At 49.9% G+C, this 19,134-nt stretch overlaps 1 protein-coding gene across 1 annotated transcript; it reads left to right on the top strand.

Moving 5' to 3' along the window:
• The first annotated feature begins 1,365 nt into the window (after positions 1–1,365).
• LOC127588251 (polypeptide N-acetylgalactosaminyltransferase 10-like) lies at positions 1,366–18,355 on the top strand. Its single transcript, XM_052046901.1, has 14 exons — positions 1,366–1,852; positions 5,661–5,763; positions 6,720–6,858; positions 7,443–7,609; positions 11,588–11,773; positions 12,149–12,332; positions 14,020–14,137; positions 15,992–16,099; positions 16,176–16,397; positions 16,530–16,646; positions 16,727–16,876; positions 16,970–17,149; positions 17,447–17,569; positions 17,777–18,355. Exons 1-12 carry the CDS (start codon positions 1,691–1,693, stop codon positions 17,132–17,134), a joined length of 1,821 nt encoding a protein of 606 aa, XP_051902861.1. The 5' UTR covers positions 1,366–1,690; the 3' UTR covers positions 17,135–17,149; positions 17,447–17,569; positions 17,777–18,355.
• Positions 18,356–19,134: the final 779 nt, after the last annotated feature.

Here is a 19,134-nt window from a genome sequence, read left to right as displayed (position 1 = left end):
CAAAGGCTCATTAGATGCTGCTCAAACAGTGACCTCCGCTCTAATAGCTACAATTTATCACTGGGTACATTGTTTGCGGAAATAAATCAGCACCTCGTCTCAAGTAAACGCTTTTCCTTTTCCACCGTGTGTCGCTCTGGACATCTTCACCGCAGCGAAGAGTGGAGGTGGTTTCTGTAGAGTTGCCGAACAATTAAGGACTAATCAGGCGCCGCTTAAATAGGGTCTAGTGCTCTTATAAATTACCATTCATTCCATAATCGCACGCCTTGGAGAAAATACTGAATATCATCTAAAGTCGAGGAATGTAAACACTCAGATTGATGCATTCATTAGAAGTTAAATAATTGGGGTCGTGCCCTACACATTTGTATGGCAAAGCTGAAAACTTGACCTCTTGCCCCCAGTAAACGCCCTGTAATGATCCATCATTGTCGCAAGCGGCAGGCCGTTTGCCCCCTCTGACACGCTTACTTATCTACATTCATAATCGAGGGCCCTTCCAAATCCGAGGCAATCAACCGCTCACGCGCAACACGCACACCGGCCAACACTTCACTGCGGCTAATCCGGACCTCCGCACGGCCAGCGGGGAGAAAAGCTTTATCGCCGGCCGGCCCGGTTGTGACAATTCAATCGGTTCAGTGTCTCCATCGGCATGAATTATGGATGAGTCCGTGAACGGGGCTCTGGGATTTATGACTGCAGGCTTGGGAAGGAAATAATGAAAAAAAAGAAAAGAGGAAAACATTATTGACTTGATGCGAGAATGACTGATTGATTGACTATCTTTTGGCTTGAATGAATTCCTCGTTGTATACATAGTACTTGCGCTCAGCCTACTTTAAGTTAATGGCATCAAGCGTGACTGAGCAGCAGAAAACCGGCAGAAGAGCTGTGAGGATCATTTGCATTAAAATAAAAATAAAAAGTATGGTGAAGCCAGGAAATGAGAGAGAGACAGTGGGGGATAAAGCATTAATGTTAGTGACTGTTAAAAAAACAATATGAGAAATATCTATTCGAATTTGGATTTTATTTTATTTCATTTTTTACAATATTATTATGAGTTCTCTCTCTCTCTCTTTATATATACATACTGTATATATAATGTATGTATTTACCGAAACCAATGGTGTTTCAAAAAAAAAAAGAAAACAAAGAAATGTCTGCTGTCATGCCACAGCAACAGGTGGCGCTGTAGTTATGTAACCCAAATGTCATTTTAGCCTTAACCTCGGGGAACAAAATACATTTTTAACATGATCGTAATAAATCTAAAAATATAATACAACAGATTTGACGTTCAGTAATTAAACGATCCCCACAAAAGAAAACAGCGTACGATGTGACGTCACATACAGACGACAAGCGAAAAGTAACGATAGACGTCGTACAGTTCACCGGATGCCGTTGTTAGAAAGGTAACAGAACTGTTCGTTTTTAAAATAATTCTGTAATATGTGCTGTTATTGTGAAAAGCGCTACGAGAAGTGACGTTTGCTTCCGAAGTCACATTACTTTGAAATCACTGCGCGTCGGCGTCTGGCTCGCAGTGTGAAAGTTGGCTGCGGAGGAGAAGGAGGAGCGCGAGGGGAGAACAGAAGCCAGCCAGACAGCCGGGGCTTGTTCACTTCCGCACGGCCGCTGCCGCCGAGTTCCTTCGGCTTGTTGTTCTTCTCCCGGAGCGATGAGGCGGAAGGAGAAGAGGCTGCTGCAGTTCGCGGGGCTGCTCATTGCGGCTCTCCTCTTCCTCCCCAACGTCGGCTTGTGGTCCTTGTACCGGGACCGGGTGTTCGACAGAGCGGCGGCCAACGCGGCGGACGGACCCGGCGGCGGCCAGCAGACGCAGGTGAGTCGGCGGAGGTGGCGCGTGGCGGGGGTATTCTACTTTCTCACCGCCGGGTGACGCTTTGTGTGTTTGGTGTGCGGAGCCGGGGGCGGGGGGGCCTCTCCATGGTTCTGAACCAGGCTCGGGCGATTTGGAAGCTCAACTCTGGCTCAAGTTCGGTAACACCTTCACCCACTGGTCGAAATATTTAGGTACCCCTTAACGTGAGCCAATGCGAGGACCTTGGAGAAAAATGCCACTTTTTTTTGATGTTATTGATTTCCTAATTGACTTGCATTTTGGATACCTGGTTCTGAGCATAGTGTCATTTTGGCAAGCGAAGTGGAGTGTACCCTGTGCTGTTATCCAGCCATCCATCCCAAGTGGGACGAACAATTTCCGTCTGTCCCGACTGGCATTTGGTGAGAGAAACGGGATATCTCATACTTTCCAGGCCAACTCATTTCCCATGACTGAAGCGAAAGTGATTTGGCGAGAGACATTGTTGTCGATCCATTTTCTATACCGCTTGGACTCATAAAGGCTCGCACGTCGAGCCTATCCTGGGTGACTTCTGTCAAGAGAAGTGTGATGTAAAATTTTTGATGGGGGGCCCCATGCATCCATTTTCCACCAGACTTGAGGACAAAAAATGGTTGTCTATTCATTTGTGAGTTCAAATCAATCCTGGCCGACATCTGCTGAGAGAAGTGGAATAGTAAATCATTTCTGTCCATTTTTGATAAGTCGAGCTTATCCCAGATGTCTTTCAAGCGCGTTGGGTGAAATGATGAGGAAAGTGTTCAAAAACTATAGATGACATTGCCGTGTGCTGCTCCAAATATTTTGAAATGATTCCCCGTCACGAGAAGCCGGAGACAAAATATTAGAGTCAGCGGGTTATTTTTGATGTACTTTATTTTTTTTTAACACAAAAGCAATCATTCCTTGTGTCATTTACTGACTGCTGTTTAACAGTTGAGTTATTGAGTCCTGTCTGTGTTTAATGACAAACAATGAAAATGGAAATGCCACCCAAAAAAATTGCCGTTTATTAACGACCTTCCAACCGAGAGTTGCGCGTGACCTTCTCCCTAATAACCTTTTAAACGGCACACATCTCATTTTTATTGAAAGTCGACACATGTGGAACCAATTTCATTAACTTTTTTCATCATCTTCTCCCGCTGTAGCTTTGCTTCTCTGGTCCTTGGTGACTTTTAACAGCCGTAACAGCCTTAATAGCTAATTGCGTGATATGCCATCACGGCAGAATTGATTCATTTATCAATTGGCAGCTATTCGTAAATGAGCTTCATTTTTTTTTCTTTCTTAGGGACTTGCGGGGATTCCCAAAGTTAACTGAAATCTGGGCTTTTTAATTATTTTTGCACAATGGCATTTGCTACTTTAATTTAGATCCGGCGGTTACATTTTTTTTTGTGGTTAACTCCACAGAAACTTCTCTTTTGTCAAATAATGGCAGACAATCGTTGGATGGGCTTTGTACAGAAAAAAAATGAAACACTCAGTCTACATGTCGGACCGGACTGGACTATTTATGTTCCCACGGCAACGTATCGTAACGTCACCGCGTAGCAACAGCCTAGCATAGCACCAGTGAAAATGCACCAACATATGGAAATGAAACACTTTGAACCAGAGGCAAGGCAACGTAACGATGTAACTATGCAATGTAACCACATAATGTGTTCACCGCAATGTAAAAACACACAATGGAACACGGCGTAATGGCGTGACACACCAGCGTGACGTAATAGTGCTCTGTCTCAACTTAACACAACTTAGCGTAGCTAGCGTGATATAATATGTGTCAACAGAACAACATCATGAAAAAGCGCAATGTAGCGATGCAACGTAACAGCAAAACAGTGCAGCGTCGTTGCACAACGTAATGCGGCGTAACCTAACAATGTGATGTAATAACGCCACGGCAACGTAACGGGTAAACGGAACGTACCGACGTAAAGAAACACTGCAACGTAATGACGTAGCGTAACGTTGCGACAACACTCCCTCGGTGCTTCTCCTGTTCTGCCGTTAGGATGTTGAACACAAAACACCAAAAAAGAAGTCCAAATTCAGATGGAAGACTGCTGTGGGGAGGGGGGGGGGGTGTAAGCGCCCCCCCCCCCATCCCCTCTTCCCCGGGGGCAACACATTTTATGAATGTAGTTCCTCTGCATTCTATTTCATCTGGCATATCAGGCCTCGTCTCGTCGCATTTAATCCGCTCTGATCTCGCTCGGCTGCTTTCCCGCGCTCGCCGTGTCATCTCCGAGCGAAGCAGACGCAAACCAACAAGGGGAAGCAAATGTGCGCTACAAACGGCTCTAACAAGACTTATGTGTGAAAAGGCTGAATGGGATTAGTGTATTGATTTTTTTTTTTTTTTGCTAGCTACTCCACTGAAGTCGTACCAGCCCATTGGGATCAGCCAAACACAAAGCGGAGGCGCGCGTTTTTGTTCTTAATTTGTCTGTGGTGGCGTTGTTTACGAATCGTCGAGCTGAACAAAATGCGAATGGTGGCGCGTCGCGATGGGAGTCGTCCGTTTATCACGGTGAAGTGTAGCCGAGCAGAGATAAATTTCAAGATACATTTTTTTGTGGGTCGAGATTTTTGCGCGACTTCAACGGCTATTCTTTCTCACCCAAGTTTTTTGTGGTATTACTGTTTTACAATGTCAGTAGTAATGATCAACACCGTCTTATTTTGTTGAACATTTTTTTGCATAAACATTTTGGTCAATTTGCGAAAAACGGATGACCGCTAAAGGTGTTCAAATTGTTTCGATTGCGTCCATTAATATTACCCGTCAACATCAGCACTATTTTTCTTTGTGGCAAATTGTCTATTGGAAATGTGACGCGATGATTTTTGAAGCAAATTATCCCCCCCCCCCATACCCCCCAATGTTGTTTTTAGAACCTTTGGTGTAACTTTACATTTGGACTTTTGGCGTTATTAATTTTAGCACTAACAACTGATACTGTTACAGTTTTTGCACGTTTTGCGGCACATTTTCACCACCAAAATGTTCATCCTGAATGAGTCCGTTTTTGAGTTTACACTGTCGGGCCGCAACGATGAATCAAACAACAATTCTCCTGTTGAACATGAGGACGTGAACCAAAACGAGACCTGTATCCCGCATACACGTTTTTGCGTTTGTGGTTTGAGTCAGTGCATCCTTGAAAGACACCCAAAAAAAGTTTCTGATCCTGATTGACTCGCCGGTGCGAGAAGTGGCCGACCAAAAGCGAGCAGAGGTGGCGAGGTAATTGCATCTCTTGAGGAGTGGGAAGGGGGTTGGGGGGGGATTCAATGCGGACTTAGCAGCAGACGAGGAAGCGCTGAGAATGTGAGTAGGAGGGGTGGAAGCAACAAGCGACTGCTATCTCTCAGTAGGTGGCGGGGAGGAAGCTGAAAGAGGGAAGTATCGACCCCGGCGGGGTGTTGAGAGAATGAAGGGGGATGCGGTCGGTGGTCTTATCGCTCTTTCTGTGGGATTTGGCGATGTCCTCGGCAAAATGCAACGCATGCGAAAGGAGGTTGCTCACCAGAGAGGCGCTTGCGAGCCGGACGCGAGAGTCACGTGAAGGCGAAGGCAAATTGAGCCATGTTGTGCTCCCCTTGGCCACCGGGGGCAGTAAAAAAAAAAAATCAACCGACACATTCAAGCCTAAAGTCACCGAGGCAAAGTTCAACCATTAAAAAAAAAAAAATGACATTGATTATCACGCGAGCCCCCCAACAAACAAATCGGGTAACCGACCACATCGGCGATTTGTCTTTAAACCCACAGGGGCTCAACCAGATGAGGAAGGTCGGCCATATTGGGCAAGACGGCGTGCGACGGATCGACTGGCACGACTACGATGCCATACGAAGGGACGCCGCTCGAGTTGGTGAGTGTGTGTGTGTCGGGGGGTGGGGGGGGCACCAAAAATGCACTCTCTGAATGTTCTTAGCTCCTGTTTTGATGCTGACGTTTTGGATGTTTGTGTAGCTATTCTCTCCAATGCTCAAGACAACCAAAAAAAAAAAATATTGAGAGAATGCATCGTGTGTGTCGTTTACCCATCCGGGTCGATTCAAACCACCGGCACCGATGCTGCTTCTCGTCTTACCGGCGAACGCCACTTTCCCCTTTCTTCGTGCCAAATTAAACCGACGGCTGATTTGTTAATGAGATGAAAAGTATTTGGCCGCCGAGCGAGTGGGAGTGCAGTGGAGCTCCTGCAGTTGTTGTAAATGAGAAACCTAACGTCACCGCAGGGACCCAGATGATGGATAAACACTGATGCCGAGCGATTGTTGGAGAAAATAGTGGCCACACGGGGGGGGGGGGGGGGGGGAGGAGAGGCTTTTATTTATGATCTTACAAAAAACCTCATTAGCACCTATTTGAAGGCTTGAAGTAATGAGCCTCATGCAGCCGTTTTCCAGCCTGACAAAGAACTCGGCGGAGATGTCGATTTGTAATAAAGAGCTCACCAAAAAGTCTCGCCGACGCAGATCCGGAATTCGGCCATTTTTGGTTTGTAGCACGAATTTCAAGGCGTGTACTTTGGATCAAGTCGCGCCGAAGGAATTTTGCCTTAAACGAGCCCCGATCGGAAGCTGATGCGCGGCGCTTTCGTGTTTTTGTATTTCTTAGGGATCGTATCGGTCTGAGATCAAGGCGATCCGTGCACGCGGCGCGAAACAAAACGTCAATTAGAGGAGTTGATGGCGCCCGCTTAATTACCAGCGGCAAAGCCGACACATCGCGCCCGCTTAATGGAACACGGCGTCTCCGTGTAATTTGATGAAGTCTTCTGACGGGCTGTGAATTCAACCGCCTTGGCTGTTCTCCCTTTAGGAAACGGCGAACAGGGAAAACCTTTTCCCGTATCCGAGGCCGACCAAGTGGACCTGGCCTACAGGGAGAACGGCTTCAACATCTACGTCAGCGACCGCATCTCGCTCAACCGCTCCCTTCCGGACATCCGCCACCCAAAGTAAGTCGTGTCATTGCTAGCTGTCTTGTGTGTTCGACTTGCAACTCGTTTGAAAGCTTTTGTCGTCACTCGACAACTTCACGGTGCTTTGCAAAAAGTGGCGGCGGCCATTTAAGCGCTTCGAAGCGCGCGCCCTTTATTGTGTGTCTGTCGGAGTCGCATCTGTGACGAGATGCGTGCTGAAACTGGATGCTCTCTCTCGGGCACGCGGGGTATCTGTTGATATCATCCGTCTTTGGAGACGCGCCGTTAACTCATTCACTCTTTTTGCAGGGGCGCGGCTCTCCCTTTTTCCCCGCTGAATTCGACGCCGTTAGCCCTTTTCGCGCCGTCGCAAAGCTAGCGTTTCCCCACTGGGTCCTTGTAAATCCATTTGTAAACATTTCCGACACGCTCTCAATCTCAAAAGACCCTCCATGGACGCTTAACCTTTTCCCGAAAAACAGATTCCAATTCCGCCTCGCCGCCATTTTCTCTCGAAGGGCCGCCGCGCCACGATAGCTGTGCTTACAAAACTTCCGCCGGCCAACTTCCACCAACAATCGACTGCAATTAATTGGTCCTGCCGTCTGCCTCGTGCGTAGCTGCAAACGGAAGCTGTACGCCGAGAAGCTGCCCAGCACCAGCGTCATCATCCCGTTCCACAACGAGGGCTGGTCGTCGCTGCTGAGGACCGTCCACAGCGTCCTCAACCGCTCGCCTCCGCAGCTCATCGCCGAGGTCATCCTGGTGGACGACTTCAGCGACAAAGGTACGCTGATCTTGCTCAATGACAATACTGCGCTTTGTGTTTTGTGGCAGGGGCTGTAATCTCACACCAAAATACTTTTTTGTGCTATTATCGTCTCGTTTGGAGTCGCCTGCCAGTTTTTCACGAGCCCAAATCAAATACTAATTGGTGCTATGCTAATTGCAATGCTAATGCTAATGCTAATTGCAAACGCGTGCTTTTCCAATGAAAAGCATGTGTTTGCACAAATGATAATTTTTTTTTTCTTTTTAACCAAACCAAAAACTTTTTTTTTTTAAATTGAAACATACAATTGCTTTTGTCATGTACTGTTTAAAAAAAATGCAATTGTCAAATCTGATTGGACCTTTTGTCGCCGTCCAATGTGATGCTCCGATTTAGGTTTTTGGGGGTTGTTTTGTTTTGATCACAGAAACAAAGTTGACCTTTTTTGGGGGGGGGGGGGAATCAAGAAACTTGCGTTTCATTCTTGACAATTTAAAAAAATAAAATGTCCCCCGCCTACTGCCCGGAGACAGCTGGGATAGGCTCCAGCACCCCCCGCGACCCTAGTGAGGATCAAGCGGTTAGGAAGATGAATGAATGAATGAATGAAAAAAAAAATGGAGGCCAGGTGGGGCGCCGCCGCACCAGCGAGCTCCATTGTTGCGACTTGAACCCCCCGCGGGCTGTCGGCTGTGATATTCCCTCTCGGGGCCGCTGGCCTTTGATTAGATTTCATTCCAACTGTAATTAAGCCTCAGATACCCGAGCGGAATGCGAGCTTCAATCGATGCTTCTCTGCGCATGAGAGACTGCCTGAGGAATGTCGGTGGTAGTGGTGGTTGGCAGGGGGGGGCGGGTGTCGGAATGGAGGAGGAAGGCGGTATAAGGCTGAAGTGTTCCTGCGCGGAATGCCGCACAAATCAATGTTCCTTTCTCGTCAAAGGCGAGCGCATAAATAGGCCGCCGCTGCCTGACGGAGGAGAAAAGTGTTTCATCGCGGAGGAGGAATCCGCCGCGCGGCCGCACGACACGCCAAACGCAAACCAATAGGAGCCAATGCGCGAGGAGGTGGAGGAGGTGACACGGACCCCCCCCCCCCCCCCCCCTGAGATTCCGCCTCGATTCGCAACATACTTGAACGTCGGCTTATATGAAAGGAAATCGGAAAAATTGGCCAGCGGTCGCCTCGCCGCCAAGCCACTCGCTCTGCCAAACTCTCAGACAAAAGATAGAAATTGCCGCGCCTCTTCCACTTTGCAGACGGCGGCGGCGTCGGGGTCCGCATCTCGCCTGTTGCCATGGTGACCTCCCCCGCCAACCGAGCACGGTGGCCGTTTTAATGGAGTCGTCAAGTAGGTGCAGTCGCATTTGCACTCGCCTTATCACTTCAGTCAGGCGCTTTTTCTCGGAAGCCCCCCCCCCCCCCCCCCCATTTTAGTTTTACCTTGAATCCCCGCGGCCAGCAAGTGAGACTTGACCGACTCTGATTTGGTTTTCCAGTCAATTTGCAAGGGAGGTCGCGCTGGGGAATTTCACAAAGGGGAGTCATCTTGACCCCCCCCCCCCCCTCAAAAAAAAAAATATATATATACATATGAAAATGATTCCAGCCAGTATCTAAAACATGTTTCTGTTCAGATCGATCACAGAATAGTAGCGGCAATCTGCACAAAACATTTTTTTTGCATGTCTCCAAAAGGTCAAAGAGGCATTCGAGAAAGCGCGTTTTGAGGCCTGCCAGGTGTCCGGCGAACACATCTCAGCCTCAATTAGTGTCATCCGCCTCCCGTGCCGAGCGCGGCGAAAGCGACCGAGTCGTCCGCGTCGAGGGCAAGCGATCGAACCATCAATCTGCCCGTGGCACGCCTCCGTCACGGGCTAGCTCATCTGCGCCTCAGCTGAATAAAATACGCGCTTGGCTACGGGCGGCGATGAACGACGCGTGAAACGTATCCCAAAAAGTTAACCTGGAAACCGCCAGAAAAGACGTGGAAGCTCCCACGACTTCCACGTCTGTGCGGCTTCAGCGACCGCACTTACTTGTCTTGTCTCCATATCTGACCGCTTTCCTTCTCTTGCTTTTCCTTCATGGCGGCGCAACTGCTGTTTGCAGGCAATTGAAAGCTTTCAACTGACAGCGCAAACCGCTAATTACGACCATCATTTCATCGAGGTGCTGACCCGGACGGCATAGAAAGCACGCTCTTCCTCAAGCGCTGTAAATGTGACCCAATCAGCATTTGATGAACTGATTTCCACCTCCAAGACGCTTTCATTAGGAATGTGTGTGTGTGTTGCTTAGAGGCCGAGAAGGCTGCTATCAAGAGCCACTCAAACCACAATGGCTGCGGTGATCGGAAATGATCATTCAGCGGCGGAACGACGGGCAAAACAGCTGCAGCAAAAAAAAAAAAAATCAAATTTAAAAAAAAAAACGACAACAACGCGCATGTTTATTCATCAGCCTGTGCCAGAACATCATGTGCGCGCGCGCGTGTGTGTGGCTTAGCTAACGGGCTAACGGCGCTCGGCACAGTGCGACGGCAAAGGCGGGAGGTCGGCGCGCCAACGCGACGTGACAAAAGCAGGATCATTGAGCGACAGCGCTTCAGGAGAGACGCCGATCGATCGGAATGTCTTTGCGGGAGGGGCGAGCTAGTTTGCGTGCGCGGGAAGCGACGCCTAGCCGCGCGGCCCTCGACGCCGCCGTCACCGGCTTTGGCGTTAACTTACAGCGGTCGCTCTTTTTTTTTTTTTTCGTCCGCGCATCAAATCTTTTTTTTTTTAATTTTAAATCTTTATTGAGCAAGTCAGAATACAATTCTCAGCAAACAGAAAACAAAACGAACGTGCTACCACAGCGGTCGCTCTTATCTGAGCTGGAGCTGGCGCTCGTGATGTCACACATTAGGCCACACCCCTTACAGGCACTTGTTAACACACGGATACGTTGCCTCGGGGAATTCAAGGGAGTGACTACAAGCAAGACAAAAATGTATTTCTATTTTTTTTCTATTATTTATTCATTTATTTATTATTATTTTTATAATTATAAATTATATTATTTTTATTAAATTATAATTATTTTTTTCTATTATTTTTTTTCACTCCGTACCCGCTCGCCTCCGACATATCCTTTATTGGCGACACGCTCGTGAATCAATATTCCTTTCAAGTGTGCTTGTATTTAGTCCGCTAAAAGACTGTTTAGAAGCCTCCGGAGGTGCTGCTGTTTTGGTTATCGTGTCATCCAGACGATATTCCACTTGGCCGCTTCGACTCGATTTCCCCCCAAATGGACTCATCTACCTTGCAAGCGGCCGCCTTTCCCCCTTCCCCCTGCCATTCGAGACGCCTGGCAGGTCACCCGCCCGCCCGCCGCGTCCGGCCCGACCGGCTTTCTAATAGAGACTAATGTGTTTGCCGCCGTTTTCCGCGCGCTCATTAGCGTGATTAATCGTCTCCTTGTGTTGGGTAAACACCGAGCCGTATTCCAATTTATTTCCAAGGGAAAATGAACCAATCACAATTAAAGGCGCCGATCTTGGCGGCCCCTCCCGCCCTCCCTTTCTGAAGTCTCGTCTCATGAGAGAATTAATTTGCCACTCAGGCTTTAATGCTCTTTTTTTTGTTCCTGCTTTGATTTATAGGGCTTTTTTTTACCCTGCCGAGCTCTCCTGTCCTTCATGGCAATGTCACTTTTTATAGCATGGAAGACTGCTGCCCAAAGTCCGACCCGAAGGCAGTTTTTGCTTGTTTTTTTTTTAGAGAAACTGAAAAAAATCATTCACTCCCAAAGACTTGTATTTAAACATCTTGGTCCAGAATGAGTTAAGGATGGCAGTACGGCACGGTGAGCTCGCGCTGCGGCGTCCCACCTGGCCTCCCATTTTCTTTTCTACATTTGAATCTCAATTTGAGATCACACTCTACAAAAAATGACCGAAACCGGTCCCAAATGACCTCCATCCCTTTTTTTCCTTTACCCCGCAGAGCACTTGAAGGCAGCGTTGGAGGAGTACATGGAGCGCCTGCCCAAAGTGCGCATCCTGAGGACCAAGAAGAGGGAGGGTCTTATCCGGACCCGGCTGCTGGGCGCCAGCGCCGCCAAGGCCCAGGTCATCACCTTCCTGGACTCGCACTGCGAGGCCAACGTCAACTGGCTGCCGCCGCTACTCGGTGAGGAAGGGAAGGGAAGGCCCGGTTGATTGCGGGGCCAAAATGATCATCACGGTTATTTTGATCAATATTGTGATCCGAATTATTCAGGGAAAATGTTTCCCCCTGGCTCCTCATTTCCAGTTTTTTTTTTGCTCTGCTTTCATTCTTCACCGCATCTGCAGCAGATTCCAAATTTTTTTTTTTTCCATTTAAAATCGGCCAAAAAATCAGGCAAATTGAATCGCGGCAGCAAAAATCATGATCGCAATTCAAATTTCATTTGAATTTTTCAAATTTCATCGCAATTCAAATTTCATGACCTTGTTGCTGGATTTCGTCGGAACTTGTTCACTGGCCCGGCGAGTATATTTTTAGGCGTTGTCATCTCCTCAGACCGGATCGCCCAGAACCGGAGGACGGTGGTGTGCCCGATGATCGACGTGATCGACCACGACAATTTTGGCTACGACGCGCAGGCCGGCGACGCCATGCGCGGGGCCTTCGACTGGGAGATGTACTACAAGCGCATCCCCATCCCCGCCCGCCTGCAGAAGGACGACCCCAGCGAGCCCTTTGAGTGAGTGACGCGTTTCGTATGAAATTGAATGGGAAAACCGGCGGCGCTCGCGATAACCTTGCAAATGTGCTCTTTGGAGGCACTACTTCTGGCTTTTTTGGGGGGGGGGGGGGCTGTGATCTGAAGCTAAAAATCAGACAGTCTGGCAGCTTCCGTTGCCCCGGCACAAACGTCGGACGCCGGCTGACAACGAGACAAGGTCACTCTGATAAAAACGTTGCCTTTTCTGTCCTCTTGGTGCCCGGGAAATAAGTCTCGAGGGGGGGTTGGGGGGGGTGGCCCACATTGCAGCAGCAGGAGCACAGTGCAGCCGGTGTCGGTAAGAGAAAAATGTCGACTTCTGTTCACTCGATGAATATTTTGCATTTAGTGGACGTATTCCAAACCCTTAAACAGCCTTTTTTTAAAAATGGACTTGAAAGCTAAACACCAGCTTGAAAAACAAAAAAGATTTGGAATGCACGCAGAAATTGCAGACAAAAATGTAAAAACCATACGTCTGGATTCGAAACTTAATTGCTCCGATAGCGAATGGAAATAATGACCACAGTCGTCATCGTGAACGCCGCGCTGTCAGCAGTCAGCCAAATCGAGTTACTACGAGCGCCGCGAGCGGGCTAATCGGAACGTCACTTTGTCATCAGCGCGCGAGGGGGGGAGGGGGGGGAGGCCGCGGGGACCCCGCCGGCCGATTGTCGGCGCCAGCTCGTGCCTTTAAATGAGCCTCCTCGGGGACCACTTTGGCCGGAGCGGAGTACGTGCCGGATGATGCCGATGCCCACCTGATGAAAGGCGTGTAACCATGGCAACCGCCTGCGGGGCTTTGAAGGATCTTCTGCCCGTCTGTGTTTACCGGGGGATGCGCACGATAACCAATCATGAACAACACAGAGAGCAGCGAGTGCGAAGCTTGACATTTGGCTTTTTCTGTTTGCGGAAACTCCATTCGGGCGAGCTCCCAATCGGAATTTGAAACCTAATTTGCGGTTTCAAATCCTCATCGAAGAATCCTATTCCAACTTGGAACGTAAACCCGGGTTTCGAATGTTAAAAATTAGGAACGGGCGAGTCTTGATGGAAGGCATCGGGTGCCAGACGTGATTACTTCAGGTAAAATCGGAATCATTTCAAAATCTGACGTCATGTAAGTCCTCCTCGGCAGTAGTTGGCGCTATCCTGCACGGCGAGTCATCATGGGCGTCAGAATGAAAGATCTTTTGTTCACAAATGAAGTGTAAGCATTACAAGTATCGGTACTTGGTATCGGTGAGCACTCAAAAGAGTGAATAAAAGTCTGCCGAAAGCGGCTATCAAACATCCCGAACGCTAAAATGCTAATTTGAAATCCAAACCCTTCTTTCAAGCACTTTGCTGCGCGATTTGAAATCAGGCGTCCAGGCGAAACGCGTCAAGTTTTGCTAGGGGCCACCAAGGAAGTTTGCCTGACTTTGAAGTGAAGTCGCGGGAGCACCTGCTTGGCTCGTTTGTGCGTCTCGGGTGTAGCGGCGGGCCAAAACAATAGCGCGCGAGAGAACGTGCGCCGCTAACGAGGTGCGCGACTTGCGAAAGCTGCGGCGGGTTAATTGCTTCTTCAAAGCGGCTTCCTATCTGAATACGACAGTCGCCCCCCCCCCCCCCCCCCGTAAACAGCGCACTGGCACGCTCAACGCACATTTGTGTGTCGCAGGTCCCCGGTGATGGCGGGCGGGCTGTTTGCCGTGGACAGGAAGTGGTTCTGGGAGCTGGGAGGCTACGACGCGGGGCTGGAGATCTGGGGAGGAGAGCAGTACGAGATCTCTTTCAAGGTAAAATCCCAAGGCGACGCCACCTCGACGTTGGAGTGATTATCAGCCGGTTGGTTCACAGTTAAAACCCAAAACCCGCTTTGATAGCCTGGCCCAGGAAAGAATGAGTCACCAATTTGTCACCAAGCGCTAACGCGTGGCTAGCGGCGGCCGCGTAAGTCTTAAATCCGCCCGGCCCAGCGACATTCAATTTGGCTTGCCCTTTTTTTTTTTTTTTATGAAGATCCCCATCAGCCGATAGGCTTGGCGCTAACGTTCTCCTGAGGTGAGAAGATTAACAGACTCTCGCGCTAATCCCGACAAACCCCGCGACGCGGTCGCTGGCTCTACGCGCAGCCGCCACCGCTCTTTCATTTTTGCCTGCATGCCGGCGATGAGAACGCCGAGCCTTACACGCTCACACCGCCGGATAACATCACGACTTGAAGCCGGCCGGACAGGCGTGCAGAATACTCGGCCGGCTAACCGCTCGCAATAGCATCCATCGGTACGCAAATGCCATGAATCCCCAAAAACCACTAGCATATTTTTTTCAAACATGTTTTTGAATCAAAAATAGCACTCGGCTGTATTGTACTAGGCAGTAAAATCGTAATCGAGTAGAATTTAAGGAACTGCTCATCGTGATTCCATGCCTCACTGCCCATTGACATTGTGCTACTCCTTAAGTTGTGTGTGCCTTGTCCACCAGGGGGCAGTGTAGTACTTGTGTCATATGTGTTGAAATGGCCACTGCTGACGCTCGGTTCCATTAGCACACTTGTGACATTTTTTTTTATTGTGGGTTAGCTTTCAGCTTGGGTTTTATTTTTGCTTTGACGGTAAACCTCAACTGGAATTCGTTTTGAAGAGTTGTTGACGACGTTTGTAACGGCCCCTGAGGCTCGTCTCCACGGCAACCCAATGAAACGGTCATCTCTCGGCGGAGAAATACTTTGCAACATTGTTGACTTTATTTTTTTATTTGATTTTTATTTTTTCTCATCGCTTGGTGGCGGCCGACATCGCTGTCCTCTGTCCCCACCCAAACGGACGCGTGCGCCGTTGCGGGCGAGGGCGTGCGCGGGTGGCCGACAACTGGAGGCGATTGATGGCCGTTGGCGTCCTGCTGCCCAGCTGCCGTGCTATTGTTCTTATTTTTATTGTGAGTCAAATAGCATAGGAAGTGATTGGACATCGCACATAGTTGATGTTTTATTTATACACGCAAGCGCAACCAGATACTAGAGACCGAGTCCGCTTTCTGAGCCCCGAGTTTGTCTTCCGGCTACATCTTTTATTTATGCACTAGTGTGTGTGTGTGTGTGTGTGTGTGTGTGTGTGTGTGTGTGCAGTGGCGTGCTAATGTTAACACAGCCACGGCGCAACTGCTCAGGCTGAAATCCCATTTGCATCCTGGCTTGAAAACTCTCATTCAAAATCCAAATGATAACTTGAAATCCAAACCCCAAAACCGTGACCAGAAACCATAAACCAGACTTGAAACCCAAACTATTGCCTGAAACCTTTGCATAGATGGGAGAGCTAAAACAACTAAATTCAAATCAGGACCCGGGCTAGATTCGCTCTTGCGAAACCCTAATTTCCGTCTTCAGCTGAAACCACAACCCCCGGTGCGAAACCCCAAACACATACTCGAAACTGAAACCCGAGCCCGGACCTAAAATCTTAACCCATGTTTGAAAAGCAAAAATCCTTCCCTGGCACGTCCTTCTTCCGACTTCCAGGCTTTCAACTCAAATCTGAAATGCAACCCTTGGCTTGAAAGCGTCATTTGAAACCCTAATCCCAGGACCGAACCCAGAAACTGAAATCCCCAAACATCCGTTAACAAGCCGGATGCTCTCTCGGCAGTTGTGGATGTGCGGCGGGCGCATGGAGGACATCCCGTGCTCCAGGGTGGGGCACATCTACAGGAAGTACGTCCCCTACAAGGTCCCCGGCGGGATCAGCTTAGCCAAAGTAAGGCTTGGCGGCGCGCGCACGTTTCGCCGGACAAAGCCGCGCAACCGGCCCCCTTTTGGCCTCCTCCCCCCAGAACCTGAAGCGCGTGGCCGAGGTGTGGATGGACGAGTACGCCGAGTACGTGTACCAGCGGCGGCCCGAGTACCGCCACCTGTCGGCTGGCGACATGACGGCGCAGAAGGAGCTGCGCAGCCGCTTGGGATGCAACGACTTCAAGTGGTTCATGAACCAGGTGGCCTGGGATCTACCCGAGCACTACCCGCCTGTGGAGCCCCCCGCCGCCGCCTGGGGCGAGGTAAACGGTTTGATGCGTTGACTCCTATCCCGCGCGTAAACGACACGATAAGCTAATACGAGGCTTGTCGTTGCCCGTATTATTACAAAGACCGAGAACCGTCCTCATTGTCTGATTTCTGGTGGTCCGCAGATCCGCAACGTGGGCAGCGGCATGTGCATGGAGGTCAAACACTTTGTGTCGGGCAGCCCCGTGCGCTTGGAGAACTGCGCCAAAAGCCGCGGCGACGTGGCCCGGAGTCACGGGCAGGTGGGCTCCCGGCGCCGACGCGTCTCTGCTCCGAATCACTTTAGCCGCCGCCGCTTGCCACGTTGGCTTTCGCCGCGCAGGTGCTGACGTTGGGTTGGCGCCAGGACATTCGCCTGGGCGACCCGGTGCACACCAGGAAGGTCTGCCTCGACGCCGTCTCCCACAAAAGCTTCGTCACCCTCTACGACTGCCACGGCATGAAGGGGAACCAGCTGTGGCGCTACCGCAAGGTGCGCGACCGGCAGATCTGCCGTCGTGAGGAACAAGCGCGTACTTATGCACTTGATTGATTGATTGATTGATTGATTGACATGAACGTTCAGGATAAGAGCCTGTACCACCCAGTGAGCAACAGCTGCGTGGACGGCAGCCCCGGCGAGCGCCGCGTCTTCATGAACTCGTGCGACCCGTCTTTGCTCAGTCAGCAGTGGCTCTTCGAGAGGACCAACGCCACCGTGCTGGAGCGTTTCAACCGGGGCGGCGATTGACGACGCCCTCGCAAGGTGCGTCGGCAAGACCTCGTCGAGTGAACCCCCGTCGATCTCGCAGGGGGGTTGGGGGGGGGGGGCTTATAGACCCGCCCACGGTTTACCATACAACTTGTATTATTTGGCAGAATTTAAAGTCGCCTAGCTTCATGCTAACAAGAACGGAAAGGAGCGTCGAGGTTTAGGGAGTGACGGAGAAAAGAGCGCGTAACAAAAAAAAGTGGGCTCGGGACGGATCCCCTACGAGAAAGCCTTGCCGCGCCTCAAATTGTTGATGCGGCGATCTGATCGTCTTCCCCGATCTTTGTGCAGATGAAGAAAACGTCGGCCGAATAACGAGCCGTTTGTCCGACAGTCGTGGAAAAGGCGCGGCCAGGCGGCTCCCCGGACCAGTAGACGACCATTTGACCGCGAGCGCTTGAGACCAGGAAGAAGGTACGACACCGGCCCAGAAAGACATTTTCAAAAGTTAAAAAAAATTAGCATAAAATAATTCAACGCGTAATAAACAAACCCCCCCCTTTTCTTTTTTTTTGTTTTCCGTCCAACTTGTTAAAATGTAATTATTAGCTTTAAAAATGAGCAGGGAGGGCCCCCGCGCGGTCCCAAATGCCGGCAATTAACGGCGGCGTCTGTTCCCAGGTGGTCCCGGAGCGGGGCGGCCGGTCCCCGAAGACCCTTCCGAAGACGTTGGCTCTCTTTTTCAAGCTCCCGCCCAAATGTTTGGAAAAAAAAAAAAACTCTGCGGGATTAGAACGGAAGCTCTTCTTCAGTCGCCGCCTTTGAACTCTCTGGGGCGAGTTTCTCCGAGAAAGACGCGTGGATGGGGACGGTTGCTCTTGCATCGAGGCGAAAAGCTCTCGGAGTGAGACTGAAGCAAGTCGGGCGCCGCAAGAAAGACTCGGCCATGCCGATCGCCAATCGTCAAGAGGGGGCAAATAGAAAAAATGAGCAGAAAATGGAGCATTTTACGGCGGGCGTGAAAGGGGCTACCGGCTCTGATACTACCTTCAAAGCTGTCACATTCCAACCCACACGCGCAAGAAATTAAAGCCACTCTGGATGTCATCTTGTCTCTGTTGCAGCTTTACTACGACCGTCGGAGGCGGCAAAATTGCCGAGTCGGCTTTGTAACTCCGACGGAGAACGAGGAGAAATTGCTAGGCGAGCAGATGCCGATCGCCCAAGACGAGGTCTCCGAACTAAGGCGGCTGCTGCCTTCATACCATTGCGGAGGCAAGCACGCAATCGTTTGCACGAATACGCCGGTTGACGCCAAGGTACAATCGTACATTTTAACCTGCGCCACTTTTTGGTAGATTTACGGCAGTCTTGTTCCACCGTGCGGGATTCACAGCCGGTGTGTTTTGTACTAAAAAAGTTCTTTGATCCCCAATTTCATGATCCAGTTGCTAACTTGGAAACGGGAATAACTTTGCTCCACGAGACAAATGCCATTTGATCGGATTTTCCATGCCAGCGGGCCCATGCGGTTTTGACCAAATCGTTCCATTTCCATGACAACTCAACGATAAATCTCGACAGTGGGGATGATTTCTTTGCGTCCTCCAACAAGCTAACCCGCTAACCCGCTAACAATTAGCGATCAGGGATTCGATTTGGTATTGCGCTTGCAGGACTGCGCCGCCGGGAAATCCCGCATCCATTACGGAAGCTGTCGGCTTCGCTTGATCCAGATTAAATTCCGCCGGCATATTTTTCGCCGCTTTGTATTTAGAGGGAGGGAGGTGGGGGCAAAAAAGGAAATCCCTAGAAAGCAAACTTTTGAACTGAGTTTCACTGGCGCCCTCGGAGACTCGAGAAGAAAAGTTATTCCAAAAGATTTGGCCTTCCTGACTGGAATCAGAAATACGATAAAGGCCTGACTAGCTTTTGTGATGACGACGATGATGATGATGATGATCTGTTTGTTTTAAATGGATGCTTCAGTGGTGTACAAAGGAAGAGTGGGGGGGGGGGGGGGGGCGAGTGGGCGCAAC

The sequence above is a fragment of the Hippocampus zosterae genome, chromosome 16 (assembly GCF_025434085.1).
Source record: "Hippocampus zosterae strain Florida chromosome 16, ASM2543408v3, whole genome shotgun sequence".
NCBI lineage: Eukaryota > Metazoa > Chordata > Actinopteri > Syngnathiformes > Syngnathidae > Hippocampus > Hippocampus zosterae.
The sequence above is the reverse complement of the archived record's forward strand: the minus strand, read 5'-3'. Positions and strand labels throughout refer to the sequence as shown.

Bases quoted from the DNA above. Each gene is read 5' to 3' on its own strand.
- LOC127588251 (XM_052046901.1), top strand. From the start codon at position 1,691: ATGAGGCGGAAGGAGAAGAGGCTGCTGCAGTTCGCGGGGCTGCTCATT. The intron at 11,774-12,148 runs GTGAGGAAGGGA...TCATCTCCTCAG, and splicing joins CTGGCTGCCGCCGCTACTCG to ACCGGATCGCCCAGAACCGG. The intron at 16,100-16,175 runs GTAAGGCTTGGC...TCCTCCCCCCAG, and splicing joins GCGGGATCAGCTTAGCCAAA to AACCTGAAGCGCGTGGCCGA.